The sequence below is a fragment of the Diaporthe amygdali genome (assembly GCF_026229845.1).
Source record: "Diaporthe amygdali strain CAA958 chromosome Unknown NODE_49_length_293705_cov_63_570957, whole genome shotgun sequence".
In the NCBI taxonomy this organism is placed as follows: Eukaryota; Fungi; Ascomycota; class Sordariomycetes; order Diaporthales; family Diaporthaceae; genus Diaporthe; species Diaporthe amygdali.
This window is the reverse complement of record NW_026517069.1, coordinates 166899-184988: the sequence shown is the minus strand read 5'-3', so window position 1 is coordinate 184988 and position 18090 is coordinate 166899. Positions and strand designations below refer to the sequence as shown.

At 50.4% G+C, this 18090-nt stretch overlaps 7 protein-coding genes across 7 annotated transcripts; 4 read left to right on the top strand and 3 right to left on the bottom strand.

Annotated features, from left to right (window-relative positions):
* Nucleotides 1-1198: 1198 nt before the first annotated feature.
* Nucleotides 1199-1780, bottom strand: J7T55_007610 (short-chain dehydrogenase reductase family; the record flags this gene model as incomplete). Its single annotated transcript, XM_053134901.1, has 1 exon — nucleotides 1199-1780. The coding sequence occupies one exon, from the start codon at nucleotides 1778-1780 to the stop codon at nucleotides 1199-1201; it is 582 nt and encodes a 193-aa protein (XP_052987403.1).
* An 891-nt stretch (nucleotides 1781-2671) lies between these two features.
* Nucleotides 2672-3478, bottom strand: J7T55_007609 (uncharacterized protein; the record flags this gene model as incomplete). Its single annotated transcript, XM_053134900.1, has 1 exon — nucleotides 2672-3478. One exon carries the CDS (start codon nucleotides 3476-3478, stop codon nucleotides 2672-2674), a length of 807 nt encoding a protein of 268 aa, XP_052987402.1.
* Nucleotides 3479-3815: 337 nt separating this feature from the next.
* On the top strand, nucleotides 3816-8158 carry J7T55_007608 (uncharacterized protein; the record flags this gene model as incomplete). Its single annotated transcript, XM_053134899.1, has 6 exons — nucleotides 3816-5257; nucleotides 5313-6374; nucleotides 6904-6987; nucleotides 7297-7323; nucleotides 7614-7627; nucleotides 7914-8158. The coding sequence occupies 6 exons, from the start codon at nucleotides 3816-3818 to the stop codon at nucleotides 8156-8158; spliced, it is 2874 nt and encodes a 957-aa protein (XP_052987401.1).
* Nucleotides 8159-9433: 1275 nt separating this feature from the next.
* On the top strand, nucleotides 9434-10070 carry J7T55_007607 (uncharacterized protein; the record flags this gene model as incomplete). The annotated part of the gene is made up of 2 exons (XM_053134897.1): nucleotides 9434-9600; nucleotides 9857-10070. 2 exons carry the CDS (start codon nucleotides 9434-9436, stop codon nucleotides 10068-10070), a joined length of 381 nt encoding a protein of 126 aa, XP_052987400.1.
* A 1202-nt stretch (nucleotides 10071-11272) lies between these two features.
* On the top strand, nucleotides 11273-12718 carry J7T55_007606 (uncharacterized protein; the record flags this gene model as incomplete). The annotated part of the gene is made up of 2 exons (XM_053134896.1): nucleotides 11273-11708; nucleotides 11793-12718. 2 exons carry the CDS (start codon nucleotides 11273-11275, stop codon nucleotides 12716-12718), a joined length of 1362 nt encoding a protein of 453 aa, XP_052987399.1.
* A 931-nt stretch (nucleotides 12719-13649) lies between these two features.
* On the top strand, nucleotides 13650-14547 carry J7T55_007605 (polysaccharide deacetylase family protein; the record flags this gene model as incomplete). The annotated part of the gene is made up of 3 exons (XM_053134895.1): nucleotides 13650-13890; nucleotides 13959-14399; nucleotides 14486-14547. 3 exons carry the CDS (start codon nucleotides 13650-13652, stop codon nucleotides 14545-14547), a joined length of 744 nt encoding a protein of 247 aa, XP_052987398.1.
* A 382-nt stretch (nucleotides 14548-14929) lies between these two features.
* J7T55_007604 (uncharacterized protein) lies at nucleotides 14930-15910 on the bottom strand (the record flags this gene model as incomplete). The annotated part of the gene is made up of 1 exon (XM_053134894.1): nucleotides 14930-15910. The coding sequence occupies one exon, from the start codon at nucleotides 15908-15910 to the stop codon at nucleotides 14930-14932; it is 981 nt and encodes a 326-aa protein (XP_052987397.1).
* Between the last annotated feature and the right edge of the window lie 2180 nt (nucleotides 15911-18090).

Sequence of the window (18090 nt, the reverse complement as noted above, 5' to 3'; positions counted from 1 at the left end):
GTTGCCTTGTAGATTTTTGGGCACGGAGGCAGTGCCATGATGTTGTACGAGTGGGGAGGGGGGGGTCGAAATGAGACTTCGGAATGCGCATCGGTCGGTGGTGGCCGGGTAGCCCCCCAGATGCATGCGGCTCAGGATTGGAGTCTCTCATGCGGCTCGAAAAGGTGTGGTGGAGCAATTAGCAACTTGGGTGCCCGACAATTGCGAATTTTACGTTCACCGACCAATCAGCAAGCTAACCCAAAGTAAAAACGGGGTAGCAGCTGCAAGCAGGCCATCCTGTACCACCCACCACACCACCAAGTGCGACATGTTTGCTGACATGGTGGACTACTTGTCACACCTCCAGCAGTTGCCCCTTGTAAAACATAAACAGAACATCCTGGGTGTTCTGGGCCGCCAACCCAGTTCGAAGAGGACACGGCCACATTGGCTATTAACCATCCGGAATCATGGAAGTCTACAAGAGTGACACTTGATTGGATTCCTCTGTGCCAGGTTCCAATCTAGCCCACAGAGGGATTATTGATCCGAGGATACTCAAATGCCACCAGGGGTATGCAACGAACATTTTGTGCCTAGTGAGCTGAAAGTACATTTGCCTTTACCCATCCCTGTTGACCCAGCATGACTTTGATTCTGATTATACTTACGCACGCCAGCCCATTCACCATGCTTGAGACCTCCGCCCGTATGTCAATGTATTTATTGCTTGGGCAGATATCTCGAGATTCACCTTGCAAACTGAATTATCTCCCATGCTTTCTGTAGTTACGCACCGTAGGCAATCCATAGCCAAGTAAGCACATTTGTGAGGAGTCCAACTGTGTTTACCAGACCAGCCAAATAAGTATCAATAGGCCCCTCCAAGACTGCCTAGACACATCTGCCACCGTCCACCTGGTACAGCGAGTGTGAGTATACGTTCGAAGTTGTCAGTGTCGGAGCATGTCCTTACCTCCAGGTTGACACCAGTTATGAAGCTTGCTTCGTCGCTTGCAAGGTAACAGCAAGCATTCGCCACGTCACCAGGCGTTGACCCGCGTCCCAGGGGTATAGTAGCAACAAACGATGCGCGGTTTTCCTCTGTATCTGGCTTTCCTAGGAAAGATGATGACCTATAGACCGGACCTCAAAGTAAGCCATGTGTTTGATTCTTTGGTATTGGATTGGGTTGGGTTGGGGGAGGTGAATGCGCTTACAAGCCCGTGCCACTGCCGAAGACCGGAGAGATGGAGTTGAATCTGATCTGCTTCGGTCCATATTCGACAGCCATCGACTTCGTAGCGTTGATGACTGCTGCCTTGGACGCGTTGTACCACGCCAGGCCCGGTCGTGGTCTCACTCCCGCTGTTGATGCCAGGGAGATGAAGGACCCAGGGCGCCCGCTCTCTAGGAAATAGGGCAATAAGACGTTCGTGGAAAGGTAGATGGACTTGACGTTGACGGTGAAGCAAGCGTCAAAGTCCTTGTCTGTCACCTGCTCCGTGGGCTTGTTCGGGTATGTGGTGCCAGCGTTGTTCACAACGACATCCAGGCCGCCGAACTTGTCAGTCGCCGTCTTGAGCAACTGCTCCCACTCCTCCCTCTTGGTTACATCGGCTCTCTGGAAAGAAGCTGAGGAGCCAAGCTCGTTGGCCACCGCTTCTCCGGCCTCTGCGGAGAGGTCGGCGATGATGACCTTGCCGCCCTCTTGGATGAACTTTGTGGCGATGCCCTTGCCGAATCCGGATGCGCCTCCGGTGACGATAGCTACCTTTCCTTCCAGACGGTGAGACATGACTATGTGATAATTTATGGCAACAGAATATCTTGGTAATTTTGATTTTCTTTAGGTGATGATGTATCCGACGTCGAGGGTGAGTACTTGCTCTTTCCCTTAATTAGTGCTGCGCATGGCCATGGAGACGACCGACCCCGCACGCAAGATCGGCATCATCAATCGCGCACCACATCAGTTGATTCAACCGAGGCCGTTGTATTCGAGCCAAGCCATTAGGACGGCTGCAAAGTCATCCCTAAGAATATTGGTGTAGGTGGTGCGAAGGTGTCGATGAGTTCAAGGGAGAACTCTGGATTGGTCGTTCAGATCCTCCCATTGCCTTGATTGAGCCAGAATCGATGGGCCAATCGAGCTTGAGCGGGGTGCACATCTCTCAGGGATGGAATAATTATGTCTTTTCCAGGGGCAATGCTGAGATGAGGAGGCAATTCAAACAAATTCGAAAAAGCTCCAAAGTAAAGCTACTTTGCGGAGATCCACGGAGGTGAGGGATGTTGTGCAATGACAAAGAGGAAATAGACCATGGCGTTGACATCGTGGTGGTAACGCCTTCGAGGGCTTCCGCTGTTCTGATATGACTTGCCCTTGTTACCTATGTGAGCAGAGGTTCTCTCTTCGGAAGGCAAATATCGTTTGATGGCTCCAGCTGAGGGATATTGGTCTCCTCTAGGACGTTGTCGCCCCTGTTTGCGCTTGTCACTAGGAGTTGAACATTGTGCGAACTTGCAAGCCGATTGAGATTTCTTTTTATAAAAAAAGAAGAGCTTAATCCCAGTATTTTCTTTTCATGTTGAGGACCGATGGGAACCCTTCAACTGATTCCTAGAAAAGACATGCCTCAAAACAGTCAGCGGCAATCGTCACCGTTTTCAAACTTCTTGTCTCGTATCACTCAACGTCTTCATCCTCACTCTCAAAGTATTCGAAAATAGGCACCTCTTCGAATGGACCCTCTTCCCCTGAAGCATCGGTTCCGAACATTGCGCCGTCGGTCACGTTGGCCGACTTCTTGATCCGTTTCTTCCGACGAGAGTATTGAAACTCTCTCACTCGATATGCAAAATCACATTCTTCCAGAACTTCCCGCTCCGAATCTTCCGAAGTTCCTTTGTCTCTCGAAACACCGACCCCGGCTTCGACGCCCCCAATAGTCAGACTGGCATCAAGGTCGATAGATGCCGATCTGCTCTTGCTCGAAGCGTCGCCCATAGACAATGACTTGCACGTTGCAACACCCACAATCATATACAGAGGCTCTGCGAAGATGCCCTTTCTCACGTAGTCGACGATCCTGGGGTTCTGTAGCGCTCGTTCTAAGTAATCATGGGCAGCCGGCGGTAAGACAGCCACTGCTCGGACGCCGGAAGCCTCGATGCTGGCATCCAAGCTTGTTGATGAGGTCGCACCCAGCCCGCCACCGGCGCTGGCAATTGGCGAGAATGGCAGAAGAGCCTTGAGTCTTCCACCATTCTTGGTCGATATCTCTGATCGCATAAACAGGCGAACCGCTCCTGTCTGGTCTTCGACTGACCGAGAGGGGAAAGGCTCGATCCCGTCGCCATAGTTCAGCGACGACTCTAGGTCATCTGGCTTCGTAAGTATGCTCCCCAGGACCATGAGTGTATTTGGTCTCTGTGGATAGCGGTAGACATGCCAGAGCTTGTCTCCCTTTAGGCGGCCTGAGGAGGTTGTCATGTTCGGCGTGGTGGATGTGATCGCTGCCCAGCGACAGCTGCACGTCTCGAACAGAAAAATTGATTGAATCAACAGAAAATTGTGAGCTTGTCCGTTAGGCACCAGCTGAAAATAGGAGCTGAACTATTGTCAAGGGGCCGAGGCTTTTCCTGGGTGTGTTCACGCTCATCGGTCAGCCTGCATTAGTGGCGTAGCATTTATGGCGTTCATTTGTGTCGGCAAATGGCACAGCCCATAAGCAGACAACACTGAACCCATTTCCCTTCAAAGTGAGGCTGGCGATTCTCACCTTAGTTGCAAATTTCCACAGTTCTGTTCAGTACCCACCACAACCGATATGAAGCCTTTGCACGGAAACGATATGCTCAGTCCCGATCGGCACGATGTTGGGAGACGTTCTCCAGTCGGGCACTCACGGTCTCCGAGCCCTCTGGTGCCGGAAGATGGGCAAGCCACTCCAGCCGAGAAGCCGTCACCTGCAATTGCGTACAGGGTCAAGACACCCGGGCAGGTCCTACACGAGGCTGTTGACCACGAGGATCTGGATGGAGTGACACGCATCCTTCGAGCCTCGCCGGATTGTGTCGACGCGAAGAACGAACGGGGCCGGACGCCTCTGCATGTTGCGGCGATAACGGGCCGAAACGACATTGTCAAGGTGCTCATCTCGAAGGGCGCAGACGTTGATGCACTATCCGGCTGGAAATATACTCCTCTGACTTTCGCCACCGACAGTAATCATCCTGATGTTATGATGACTTTGATGCGGTCAAAGGCGAACTTGCAAGTGGTCACGAAAGCTGGATACACGCTATTGCACCTGGCAGCCCTGAGGGCAAAGAAGAATATGCGAACTGCAATTCTGCTCCTGTTATTTATGGGTGCGGAACTGGATTCTCTGGATAAGAACGGGCTCACTGTGTTGCAAAGTGCAGTGTCAGAAGGCAGATACTCGAACGTGCAGACTCTGTGTGCATTTGGGGCGGACCCAGCATTCGAGAACCCCGATGGCAAGAACGCATTCTACTACACGGAAGGATTAGATGCGAGTCTTGCCAAAAGAATGGAACACGTATTGAGTAAATGGGCAAAGCCTGGGAGACAGACGCGCAAAATATTACCGGAGCTGTCCAAGTTCATCACATTGGGAGGGCAGATAGACGTGATCAACATGCTAGCCTGGGCCTCGATGAAGGGGCATTTACCGCTTGTGGAAGGTATTCTGGACCTCTTTCTTGAAGAGAACCCTTCCATTATCGAGTCACAGAGCCTGGAAAGAGGTTGGAAGCCCATTCATCATGCGGCTCGGGCAGGTCAAAGCAAAGTTACCGAAATTCTTTTGAGTAAAGGAGCCGCCGTCGACGCCCCAACTCTATCGCAGAAGTTCACTCCACTGCATCTAGCAGCAGAGAAAGGGCGACAGAGGACGGTCAAAGTCTTGCTAGACTATGGGGCAAATGTACTTGCTGAAACCCGGCATGGAACCACAGCAATTCAGCTTGCCGAGCTCGGACAACACCCGAAGACGTTAGATATCTTGCGCAGATCTTCTCATGCCAGTATTCAAGGAGCTGGAGAGAAGTCTACGCAAGAAACTGGCGACCTCAGACAAGATGGAGGGGGACCTTCAGAAGGGACCCAAACTGCCGATATTGCTGATTCATCGGAATCAGAAGACGCATCAGCCGGAACTGAACCCTCAGCAGTGCCAGAAACTGCACCGCTTCCCACCGATGGCGGCTCATTCGATGGGGCTTTATTTTCGGTCCCAGCTACAAGGTAAGCAAGCATTGTAACAAGATCAGAGGCATGCCAGCTACTGACGTCGTTCCAGCTCAGAGATATCGCACTCGGAGACGTATGAATGGCTACTCGGTACGTGGGACAAGTTTGACTTCAAGAAGAAATATGATCAACCTGTGAAAGTTGCAGTCCTGGATACTGGATTGGACGTCAAACACCAGAATTTCAGAAAACCTAGGTTGACTAAATTCATCAATGGCAAACCGTCATGGGCAACTCATCCAGAGCCGACTCAGTACGAAAGAATCAAGGCTTGTGAAGACTTCACAATTTCCGGTCACATTGCAGGCAAAGACGAAATGGTCGACCTCGACGGGCATGGCACTCAGGTAGCAGAACTTATACTCCGACTGGCTCCAAGATCGGAGCTTTACATAGCTCGCATATGTGAAGGGGATATCAATCGCGGTGCGGCAACTCAGTTGCCGGCGACAGAAAATCCCGTCAAGAAACCGCGACCGGACATCGTCGCAAAGGCCATCGACTGGGCTGTAAGCCAGAAAGTAGACATTATCAACATGTCTTTCGGCTTTGAGGAAAGTCAGAAAGAGGTGAAGGCAGCCCTCAACCGTGCAGTGCGCGACTCAAAGGTCCTCGTCTTCTCCGCCATGTCCAACCACGGCAATAACAGCCGAGACCCGTGCTGGCCAGCGAGAGATCCGTACCTCACAATTGGAGTGCATTCTTGCGATGAATGGGGGAAAAGGTCGTCAGGATTCACACCGAGGTATGTCCACGGATCGCACAACTTCATGTTTGTTGGCGAGCAAGTCATTACGCAGTGGCCAGAGGCAAAGGGTGGCGGGTTCAGACTGGCTAAGGGTACCTCATTTGCTGCGCCAGCCGTTGCAGCGATGGCTGCTTTGATACTCGGTTTTACTCGGCAGCACATGTGCAGGAAGGAGAGGGAGGACGCCGAGACTAAGATCGATCTTGGCGAGCTGCGCGAGCTTCGCGGGATGGAGAGGGTGCTGGAGAGCATTAGTGAGAAGGATGAGACGTCGAGGTACTCTTACATCCACCCTATGCTTTTGTGGAAGGATTTCAGTACAAGCCTTGGGGAGGACAAGAGTAAGGTCAGGCAGCATGCCTGGTATGTGATAGTAGAGTCACTTAGGCGTTGATGCAACAAACAAAAAGAAAGAGCTATATTAAATTGGCACTACAGTAAGACCCCCGAGGCGCGACCCTTTCCCTTGGTAGCTGTCTGTGAAGTGGGGCTTACCACGGGGCCTGCTGTTACCACGGATCCTGGTCCGCCTCGGTGCTTCAATGGTGTCAGAACATATTCAAGATAACAGGCAAGAATTTGCCCATGAAATCTTTGAAGTTGCGAAATCCGTGATAGTACGGTAAAGACCAAATTCGAGGCCAGACGAGGTTTGAGGGGGAGACAAGCTACTATATAAATAAGATGAAGACGAGAAAACACAATTCGGTCTGCAGGTGGGTTCGTGCTGAGACCCCGAAACTTGAGGCTCTGCGTTGAGTAAGCAGAAGTTGCCTTTGCTTGCGATCCCCCACCCACACCTTGGCGCATCTTCCACCTACAGGGCTGTTCGGTAGGGGTGGGTGCGGAGTTGCCAAATCGTTTTGGGCCTGAAATTGGGCCACTACTGCAGCCTGGGCCAGTCAAAACCACAGATCGTGTGCATCTCCACACCACCCTCAGGCGGTGTCACGATCACCACGTCGTCGTCTATTGCGTATGATTGGAGGCTTGTTCGGTCCTGCGGTAGAACTTAGGTATGGTTGAGGCATCTGACAATGAGAAAACAACGACAAGCAACGCCCGCCTGGGGTCGTCGGTGGGAACCGTCACGCGTGCGAGGACCTGCCGAGAAAGGTCCTCCACTCAGAGGTCGAGGAGACTGCAGCCAAGCATTTCTCCTACGCAAATGCCTCGCTGCGCATGATTTTCCATCCCGCCTCTGGGTCCCTTAACAGCTAAGGGACCCAGAGGCGGGATGGAAAATTCACAAGCAGATTGGCCTTGCTGCTGAATTCCGTGACAGGATAAGGCAGCCACCGGATGCCAGACGGTTGGTAACGCGTTAAATAGCCACCCTTCCCTTCCCGCGACGTTGAAGAACGTCGTTCTCCCGTTCCGTCCCTGTCCTTTACACATTCAGAGTTCACTCTCTGATGTCTCAAAATTACGAGGGCCGTCGCCCCAGAAGATGATAAATCTGCAGCTATCCCTCTTCTCCCTGGCGACACCGGATCCCGCTTGTTCGCCTAGAAACCGCATCGAGCATCCTATAAAGATGGGATATCGCCGTCGTTGAATTTTGGTCCTTGGTCCGTCGCAATCTTCGTGTCTTCTTACCAGCAGCTCCAGCTTCTGTAAGTCCAAGCTTGTTTGTCTCCTTCACCTCTTCTTTCTCTTCTTTCGCTTCGAGGCAAACTCTACTCCTATTCACACATTCTTGTGAGGGAAGGGTTCAGATGCTTCCTCGTTTATCCATCCTATCTCTTTTCAATGATCTATTCCAAACTTTCTACGTGGTCGTCTTCACCACCCTTATTGGGATAGCATTAATCCAAATCATTAATAATTGTAGAGCTGCCGCATCGACATGGCACGGAGACAGCATCACCCCGACGCAGCTTGGCCCCCAATCTTTGTCAGTCAGCTTCATTACGACTATGGCCCGGGTTGTGGAAATACAGAATCTCCGACAGACTTTGTCATCGGCTCCGGTCACCGGACTGTTCATCACGACGGCAACTCCTCCGAGAAGTCCATTCTCCGAAGACGCAGAGCAAACAAGGCGGTTCCACGACCAGGCAGAGAGGGGGCAGCGAAGCTATCGCATGTCTGCCTTGAGACAGCAGCGAGCTCTCTACGAATGGGTCGCCGCCTGGTTGCCTTGAAGCCAAGCCCATTTCACCGAGGTCTGACCAGCGGCCGGCGTTTATACTGCAGTCCCCATAGGCCGCGTCTCGAGTGAGGCACAAGCCGTGACGACGCCTGCATATTCAGACCACCATTTCCATACAAGTCGGGCGACAGTTCCCCCCTTCGTTCGCCTCACTTTTCCTGAGGCCTCTGATCTTGCGAGCCTCGTGGCCTCTCTTTTGCCCCGCTTTTGACCCCTTGGCATACCCATAATCAACATATCATTACCTCCCCCGGGTCTGGTATCAGCGGCCTGCAGATGGCTGTTGTTTGTGTCAGGGTCTGGGTGATGATTGGATGTTTTGATCTGCTCATGAATGAATCCGCAATAGTAGGATTCAAGTGTTCCTTGTTGCAATCAAGAAATCTTCAAATTTATTGGGTTTCTATGTGGACGACTACTATCACGGAACTTTTCGACGCAAGCCTTTTCAAGGCCAGGGACAAAGTGTTGAGTCCCCATGAGACACTGTGGAGCACGAGAATCTGTTCAAGTCCGGACAGACAAATGTTGAAGGCAGGATGTGAAGTCTGCGAATGTCAGTCTTCGTTTCGAAGGTCTGCACCATTGTATCACTGGCGGATCCTTCCCTTCAAAGAAACATCGTTCCGTGAACCTCAAGAGTCGCTGGTTGGTTTAGGACGAAGATTCTCCAGGATGTCTTTTGTTGCTTGGAAGGTTATACCATCTTCAAAGAGATTGAATTGAAATGCAAACAGCGAGAATTCGCTCTAGCAACATGAGATGGGTCTTTGACATCATATCACCAGATCATTCGCCCTACTTGTACATTATTCAGTGGCAGGCATAAGACATTCGTGTCGCCGTTGACATCCAGGCACAGCAATCGACCATTCCAGTAGCCATCCGCACTGCATCATTGCAGAGGCTATCGAGAGCTATCGGCAGCTCAGACACGCATATCTTCGGCCTGTGGAAGGCAGTCGTTCAGGGGGGTGGGGCTGGTAATAGTGATCACACGAGGCTTTGGTTCGCGTAGGCAGTGGAGGAATTTTCCGGTATCTGTCCAATCATGCTTTTCATGGCATATCGAGCCATCTTACCAACGTCTCAAGATACTCCGCAACTATTCCCTGCTGTTCACTGCGACGAGTTGCTCGTTGCATGGGCATTGAATGCGCGGACCATGCTCCCCACCGGCTCTTTCTCGACTGCCCTCTTGTTCTGGGAAGGGCAAGAATATTTAGGAGAGCCTGGTTCCGTGAAAAATAATCAAAATTGAAAACGCATGAATATCACCTACTCAATTCTTATGGTCAAGAACTTCTCCCAGAACTCAATTTTTGTTGCACTTGAAACGTCCCTATCGAAGCTTGTCGCCTATATCCGTGGAGGAGCTGTACATCGTACCAAGAAATTTGTGAACATATTAGTCCCTTACGGCTCTACCACTGGGTGAGTCTCCGCCCGGTCACCGACTTTACACGGCGACTGCACCCTCCGGCCTCCGGCTGCGACCTCCGACCTCCGGCTTCGCCCTCCGCATTAAGGCTGGTGATCGGCATTTCGCTCCCTGACCTGCCCGTCCTTTCTATATGTAGCCATGAGCTCAAAATCTACTCAATCCGTTAGTGGGTAAGGCTGCGCTCTGACCCACCTTTTCTACTTGCAAGAGCAATGGATTTCACTGACCAACGCGGTTGCATTCAAGATCATCTTCTGGCAACCAATCCTCCACGAACCGAATTGTCGAGCAGCCCTCCTACCTCCAGCAGCAACGTCTCGATGCTTACATTGCCGAGCCGTGGCAAAACGGCAACCGTCTGGTAGCCCTACCTGACAAGATCATCGTCAACAAAGCTTCGACACTACCTCAAGACTTGCAGGGCGTTGGGTCCTGGACCCCCTTGGAGGGAGGCAAATGACGGTTTCCGGAAGACCTCCACTGCCTGCTCCAGATAGACTTGCCAGGAATTAGAAAGAAGACCTCGGTGGGATCAGCACAAAGCACCGTGTTGGTAAGTAGGAGTGATGGATGTTGTGCCTCGAGGTGTCGGTCATTGTGCCGCGGCTCTTCTTTTTTCTTTCTTTTTTTTCTTTTCTTTTCTTGTTTTTTTTGGTGGGGGTCCCTCAATCCGCACATCATCTTCTATTACTTACACATGTATATACCATTTGCCGAGTCGATCCATGTCACTTATCTTTATCTCAACGGTGTCTCCATTTCTTGACCAGCGGACGGTACCCTGCTTTGCTTCAACCCCCTGATCGCTAGTCAACTCTGCCCACTCAAACTTTGTCAGCATCATTGTTATTTGAAGTTTCCTTGGCTCTACTCGGCCATCTGATACTCTCAAAACGTTCAGAATCTCTTTCCCCACCTCCTTGTCTAGTAGTTCGGGAAAATAAGAGGCGAGCAGGTCCTCAACAGCAGACTGGTTATTTGTTCCAACGACATACTGCTCACATATGACCACTTCGCTGCCCCGCCACCATGTGCAATCGCCTACTACTCCACTTGATCTTTCACCGCCTTACAAGACATATCACCTAGTGAAGTACCTTGTGTGGTGCCAGAATTATACGGAGATGTTGGGGAAACAATATAACCCGTTGTGTTTCTGCACATGCTCCATTTCAGCTAGAGGAAGTAAAAACAAAAAGCGTGTTTCAAGTTCTCTAGGTGCTTTAGACCGATGCTTCGTCTGCCCGCAGATCAAGAGGTATGTCTTGCTTGTCCCAATCCTTTTCTGCTGGCCTTTCAAGCTTGAGACAGCTCCTTGTCAGCTGTGTGCAGAGGCCTTAAAGGCCTTGAGCTCGCAATGGTCGCCTCCAAGCCCTAAGAATCATTGTGATCTTAGGCAACTGGCAATGAGACCAATTTATAAATGCGCTGTGTGAAAACAAACATTCGATGGACTTTGGTGTCTCTCCAAAACCCCACCGCGAAATCGCATCACAAACAAGCTGGGTACATCGCCATCTTACTATTCGGACAGTCAATCAGCCAACCTGAAGACCCCCCCATCCCCCCACAAAAAAGGGTTGCCAGCCCTCGACATAATCACACAGTGCTTCTGGAGAGATTCCCGCCGAGCTGAACGCCAACACCCCTCCCAAGAAGAAAATGGATGCGAGCCCTCAACATAGTCAGACAATCCTTCTCGAGAATTTACCTTCCGAGTTGCTTCGAAGAATCGTCGACTTCTGTGCCGAATCTGCTGCGAATGGCCGAATAACTCTGCACAATCTGTCCGTCTTGAATAAGTTCCTCGGAAACGTGACAGCAGCCAGACTGTTCGACCGAGTTTGCTTCCAAGACGCCCCGAGCTCTCGAGGTGACGAGATCCTTCAATCTATCAGAGAATTCAATGCTGTTCCGGGGCTGTGGTGTCACGTTCGAGCCGTTGTGCCTCGTCTGAATCGCCACAGACGTTTAACCGCAGACATTAACAAGCTTGCGGAACCATATCACTATCTAGTCCTGGTCAGATTCTTTGAAACTCTTGGAAAGATGCCATATGTCAAAGACTTACACATGTATCTGGACGGCGAGCCAGGTTGTAGGTGTCTAGAAGGATTGGAGGCAGCTGTGCATTGGTCATTGGCGGGAAGAGAGCTGAACATCACATCACTCGCCGTTTCAGTGGACAACTGGGAGGTCTGCAGTGGCTCATTTGGGCTATCAATCAGTAACCTTGATTGGCTTCAGGCTTTTCCTAAGCTCGAGGTCTTCAGTCTCGATGGATACAGAGGAGGTACTGATCTACTTCGTGATTCATTCGAACGAGGCGAGTTGCGTCCACCTAGCGCGTCGACTTTGAGGCAACTGAGAATTGTCAGAACTTCATCGGACGCTCGCTTGGGCTTTTGCTCACTGGCGTGGAAGAAATCGGAAGCTTTGAGACTCAGCTGGCTCATTGACCACCTGCCACATCTTGAGCATCTTTCTGTTATCGGAGAGTTGGGTGGTGGCTTCCCGGTTTCGGTTGTGTTGAACAACCTCCACAGTTCGACACTCAAGTACATTGACGTCACCGATGAGCAAGTACCAGAAGAGCGCCGCCGATCCCACGCATATGTTGTACAGGCGTCGTCATGGCCGGAAGCGCTCCCCGTAGCACAGCCCAGCCGCCGCCTCTCCTACATCGCCGACCAGGCACACCAGCACCAGCTGAACGAGAATCGCGCCGAACTAGCCAGGCAGACCTTCCGCCGCATGTCCCAATTGAGACGCATCTGTTTCGTGCGATCATCGGTTGGAGAAGTCTTCTTACGAAATTACTATGACACCGTAGCAGATTCGACAGGAAGCATATATGATAGGGTCAAATACGCCGATCTGGGCGACATCCCGAAAGCATGGCACCATGGCGTTCCCCAGACGACTTTGTTGCCTTACCCTGGATATACTGCATGGGAAGGTATCGATGAGGGAAACATGAGCTTGGTTTCCCCACAATTGACAACAGAGACTGGATTCGGCATAGGACACGAAGATGGCCGCCTAAATGAAGCTCTCTTAGTAAGCTCTGCACGGATGTGCGGCAAGGATGGAGACAACTTGGTCTAGTCTAATCGTGAAGAGACTTACATACTTCACATACACTTTGGAGCAATGCCGCCATATAAAAAAAGGAAAAGAAAAAGAAATGAAGAAAAGAGAAGAGCGAATTCGTCATTGTAGACCTCCTTTTCGGCTTGTTTCCTTCCCTGCATAGAGCTTCGTCCAACAGTGGAGTATCATACAAAAAGCTATTCCAGCAGAATATATCCCAAAAGAGCATGCCCTAAAGATGTTATTCCTAACGGAACGATTTCCCAGAAGGAGAATTTCTGTTTGTTCTGTAAGATCTTGGCTTTTTCTTGTATGGCGCCTCCTTTTATTTTATTTATTCCTCACATATGTACAGTGGCCGCGAAGCGGACAATCGAGTCTAAGTTCGTGAGTCAGACTCGCAGGACTTGTTTCACCGATCATTTTGACATCCAGAACGCTTTGAGAGACGTAGAGACACGGACGTGACAATGGTTGTGATAGAGCCTGTTAGGCTGCGGCCCAGGTTGAACACTCAGCTGCCACTCGCGTCTGTCAGTAGTGCACCCGTGATCAAGCGGGGAAAAGGAAAATGTGCACACACTCTTCCTTGTCTCCGATGATGTCCTTGGTACAAGGAAGCTAATAGCGGCTAAATTCGCAGTCTAGCAGGTGAATGTCACCTGCTGTGGTTGTTAACACTGAAAGGCCCCTCATGCCAAGCGCCAAGCCGGCTGCTATAAGGTAGTTTCAAATTAACAATTCATGGAGAGAATCAATTTGAAGCCATCCAAATATCGATGAAGCCATTTTCGAATGTCATTTCCGGAACACATTACCAGTTACGTGAGGCGAAATATGATATTAGAAGGCAGATCCCAGGTCCCTCTCAATCGGTACCTTGATAAACTTAGACTGATCTAGTCATTCGAATTCAACCTCCCAGGGTCCTAGGAACAAAAACACAATGCATTACAGCCTTATCCTCAGCTCTTTTCTCGCACTGGTCGTCGCGCACCCTGTACCCGACCCCGTGACCATCTTTAGTCGAGCCCCAACACCTGGAACAGTCTACACAAAATGTAGCACTCCAAACACTCTTGCTCTGGCATATGACGATGGACCTTATCAGTATACGCAGAGCCTGGTGACTAAACTGAACCAGGCCGGAGTCAAGGGGACTTTCTTCTTCACTGGAACACTTTACGGTAGGCGCAATTTGACCTTCAAAAAGGGTTCACGATGGGAAATCATCCATTCTGACTGCTCTGCGCAGGGTGCATCTACAATCAGGCGGCGGCAGTCAAGGCTGCTTACGACGGTGGGCACCAAGTGGCCTCGCACACGTGGACACATGGCCATGTTGGCTCGATGTCCTCCTCCCAGCTTACTACGGAGATGACCAAGCTGGAGCAGGCCTTTGTCAACATCTTCGGCAAGAAACCCGCGTATATGCGCCCTCCTTACCTCGAGACCGGGGGCAGCGTCACCTCCGTGATGAAGTCCCTCGGCTACAACATTATCACCGACGACATCGACACCGGCGATTGGAATGGTCAGACAGCTGCTCAGAGCCAGGCCAAGTTCCAGGCGGCTGGAGCCAGCGGAAATGGCCACATCCCGTTGATGCATGAGACGTATTCTTCGACGGTCAATGACCTCACCACGTGGTTGATTAACTGGGCAAAGACCAATAACTTGAAGATTGTTACCGTCGGTAAGCATTGATGTTTTAGATAGACCTGCGCGCTTCTTGAGCCAAGGTTGCATCAGTTACTAACAGTGGTATAGCTGAGTGTCTAGGAGATGCCAGCGGCGCGTATCAGTCTGGGACCTTCCCTGGCAATGGGCAAAACACATGCTAGATCAGAGAGGTCTTTGATAAGCAACGTACATCGCCACTGTTGAAAACGCGACGCGTGCGTTCGTCTAGTCCAAAACTCGTAGGGGTGGAGGTGATGGCGCAAGCACCCTGTTGTGAGGCCGTTCAAGCCTGAGCTTTGTGGGCCTCTTGGACTTTCATATTATCTACTTTGGATTAATTCGATACTAGCTATTTTGCCAATCCAGAATATGAAAATCATGTGACGGTGTCAAGAATGAGATTGTATCATCTGCATCCTGCTTATTGTACTAAACATTTCACTGTAGCCCGCGAAGGGCGCGATTTTGAATATTTCGGAGTGCATTGAAGGCATGTCTTGAATTGATTCGTGACCAGCGCAGACTGAGTGTCTTCGCTGACAGTCATGGTGTTGGTAGATCACCATGCTCTGAAAATTTGTCACTTCTCACCCAAGTGTCAGCCCATTGTTCTGCCAGAAACCGGAGAACGATGTCCGCCACGGTGTCACCGTCCTCGGACTCTGGTCCTGAGGTCTGCCCGGCGCCAGGGCTATTGTCTTCTGCCAGGTTGGAACCCTCATCGGCACCAAAAATTCTCATAGTTTCCCGATTCTCGAACGTGTCAAATTCAAAATGGCCCTGAAGTGTAAGCACCCGCCCGGGTTGATAGATCCCAGAGACTTTGCAATGCTCTGTGGAGCCCAACAACATCCATGGCTCTGGTAGCAAGAATTCTGGCGATGGCAGGACAACTTCATCGGCATGCACGAACTGCAGGTAGGCTTTTCGAGGAACCATGCGATCTGCGCTCCGGACGTGACATGATGGCTTGTTCTTCTCATCTGTATGGTCACTCTCAGGGCTTGGCAGCCGGTTGGGCAGTCGCAGACAGCTGTTTTTGACAGCTGCCGACTGGAGGTCGGGAAATGCCTCCCTGAACTCATCTGTAAATTCGACTTGGCTGACCCCAATTTCCCAGCCGTTCGGGTGTCTCGCAACGCGCACACCATGGTCCTTCAACAAGGCCTGGCATATAATATGATGGCCAAAGCAGCTGCCGAACAATTTGATTTCGGGATTTGTCTTGTACACCATCACGATGTAGTCTTCCAGTCCCTTGATCCAAGCTTCATCGCCGTACGAAGAAGCCGCCGATGCGGTGATAAAGACGGCGTCCAATTGATCTAACGAAACAGGATATTCGCCTTTGACAACATTATAGACCGAGTGTACGATAGACAAATGGCCATACGTCCGATGCGCTGCAGCAAGCAATTTCTGGTGTAGAATGTCGCCAAAAGTGCCAAGGTTGGCATATACGTTTGGGACCGATGTATCGGCGTTGAGCATTGCTACGCGTAGGCAACGGTCTTCGAAGGCCATGGTGAGAAACGCTGATGTAATTATAAAGAGCTTCAGTTCAATATTGTTGTTATGAGGAGGCACTCCTCAAACGATACTTTTTTATGGACTTTACAGTCGAGCCTCGTAGAGGACTAAAACGCGCTGACTTCATGCTGGTTTCACTTTGAAGGCTCTGAAAGACAATTCGAGCATGCGAGTTGGTTAGTATAAGTATTGCAAGCGAAAGAAGGGAGATCAGGAGTCACCGCCAAATGAGTGGAGTCCGTTATAGGGGACGCTCCACCATGTATTTTATACAGCTGACACCTCGTCCCCGTCGTCCGATAACAATCCTTTATTATCTGCTCACAACGAGGATGATGGACTTAAAAGAAATGTTACAAAAATTCTCATTATAAAGGAGCTCGGTATTGCTTGAATTGAGTGCGCACGAGGAAAAATATCACCCATGAGACTACGTGGAATAAAGTCTCGCTATCAAAAGAAGGTCCAAATCAAATGAAGAGTTGAGAAACAGACGAGTCGTCGGAGAATTAGTTCTTCTCTTCAAGAAAAGAATATGGCTTCTCAAGAGCGCTGACTCTTCCGGCTGACCAGCGTGCAACTTCTTACAGAGTCTTCACATCTGTTCAAGCCGATAACCATTGGCTCCAAGTGGAGTTTCCCGATGACCTAATCACAACTCTTTTCCGGGTCCACCACGACTGCGAATGCTCATTCACACCCGTTTTAGCGAGATCAGGCGAGCTCATTCATATCCTTGAAGGGGCGCACAGACGCACTCCTGACGAATACTTCCTGTTAATGCATACAGGTTTAGGTGAAGATTGATACACAAATCGCCCGGGAAAGAGGACACCAGATCCGCCGATTGTCGTTCTCGTCTCGACATGCGATCAATGGGGTCGGGTGCCGAATTCGCATGACATACTCGGAGCGCGTTCAATGCTGAACAGGCGGAAGTTGCGTCTCTTCCCGTCCTGCATGGTAAGTGATCAGACTATATATTGTATGATGTGATCCGTTACTGCCTCTATTTTCCTTTTGGTCATTGAAACTTCTACAACACCAAGTTCAAGGCTTTCTTCCGACTTATCGGTGTTGTGACCTAGGCCATTGAGCCAACGGAACAGGTCAAGGAATGGACCAGCGGCAACTGAGCCGTAGAAGCCTGATGCCCAACACACTAGGCAGAGGACCTCATTGTCCAGGGCACACAGGGTATCGATGATTTATTTGGATAGCTGAAGCGCGTAGCATACGGCCATGAATCCAAAATCCAATGCGCATGATCTCCTGCAGTTGCCTGTTTTGTTGTCACTCTTTGGTTGGTCTAAGACAGCCAGTGCTGCACGGACGCCCCCTTCCTTCATGACGACCTCACTTTGTGCTTATGTGTAAAAATTGGCTACGCGGAACATGCAGCATTCGCTTCGAAAGGCGTAAAGGCCTCATAAACGAGGACCTACATACTGTCCCCAAGTGGCATCCGCTCTGATACAACGTTCGGCAGTAAGTTTTGTCACAATCATCAGGACTTGATTGAGGTCACATACCGTATTTTAATCGCAGGCCAGACCTCAATCGCTAGAGGCGTCAAGATGGCAAAACCATCATCTGCACATGTAGGAAGGGTTAGCAGACCCAATCAGCCACCCCACAGGACACCGTTTCCACTTTCAGAAGACCCTCGCACTAGATCTCTCTGCAAGAAAGTCTACGAACAATTCTAGTCGTCTAGTGTTGCCCACTGCAGCCGTGGTACAAGCAAAATTCCAGCTGGTGCATCGGACCAGTTACACATATGACTACTAGTAGAGAGCGGGACAGTCCAAAATACTTTGCAGGCCATGGGTTCTTATCGTGTGAACGCTTCCAATTTTATGCCCGTCAAAGTGAGCGACTACGTGCCGTTTTCGAAGCTCTGTGCCTGGCCAGCAGTGTAACTTCATGAGAACGAAGGAATTTCTTTTTTTTTGGTCGCATCATGGGTTCGCGTTGGCGTAACTAACTAGAAGTCATTTCGGATGTGAACCCGGATGGCACTCATAGTTTCGTGGGCAGCTTGGACTAATTATGTCCACTTGAATTACTGAGCAACCTAAACACTTACTATGATCTAGTGCTTCCCACTATACATTCGAGGGCATCGCACAAAGCTCATAATAAGAAATAATAGTCAAGTCAAGTAGCATACT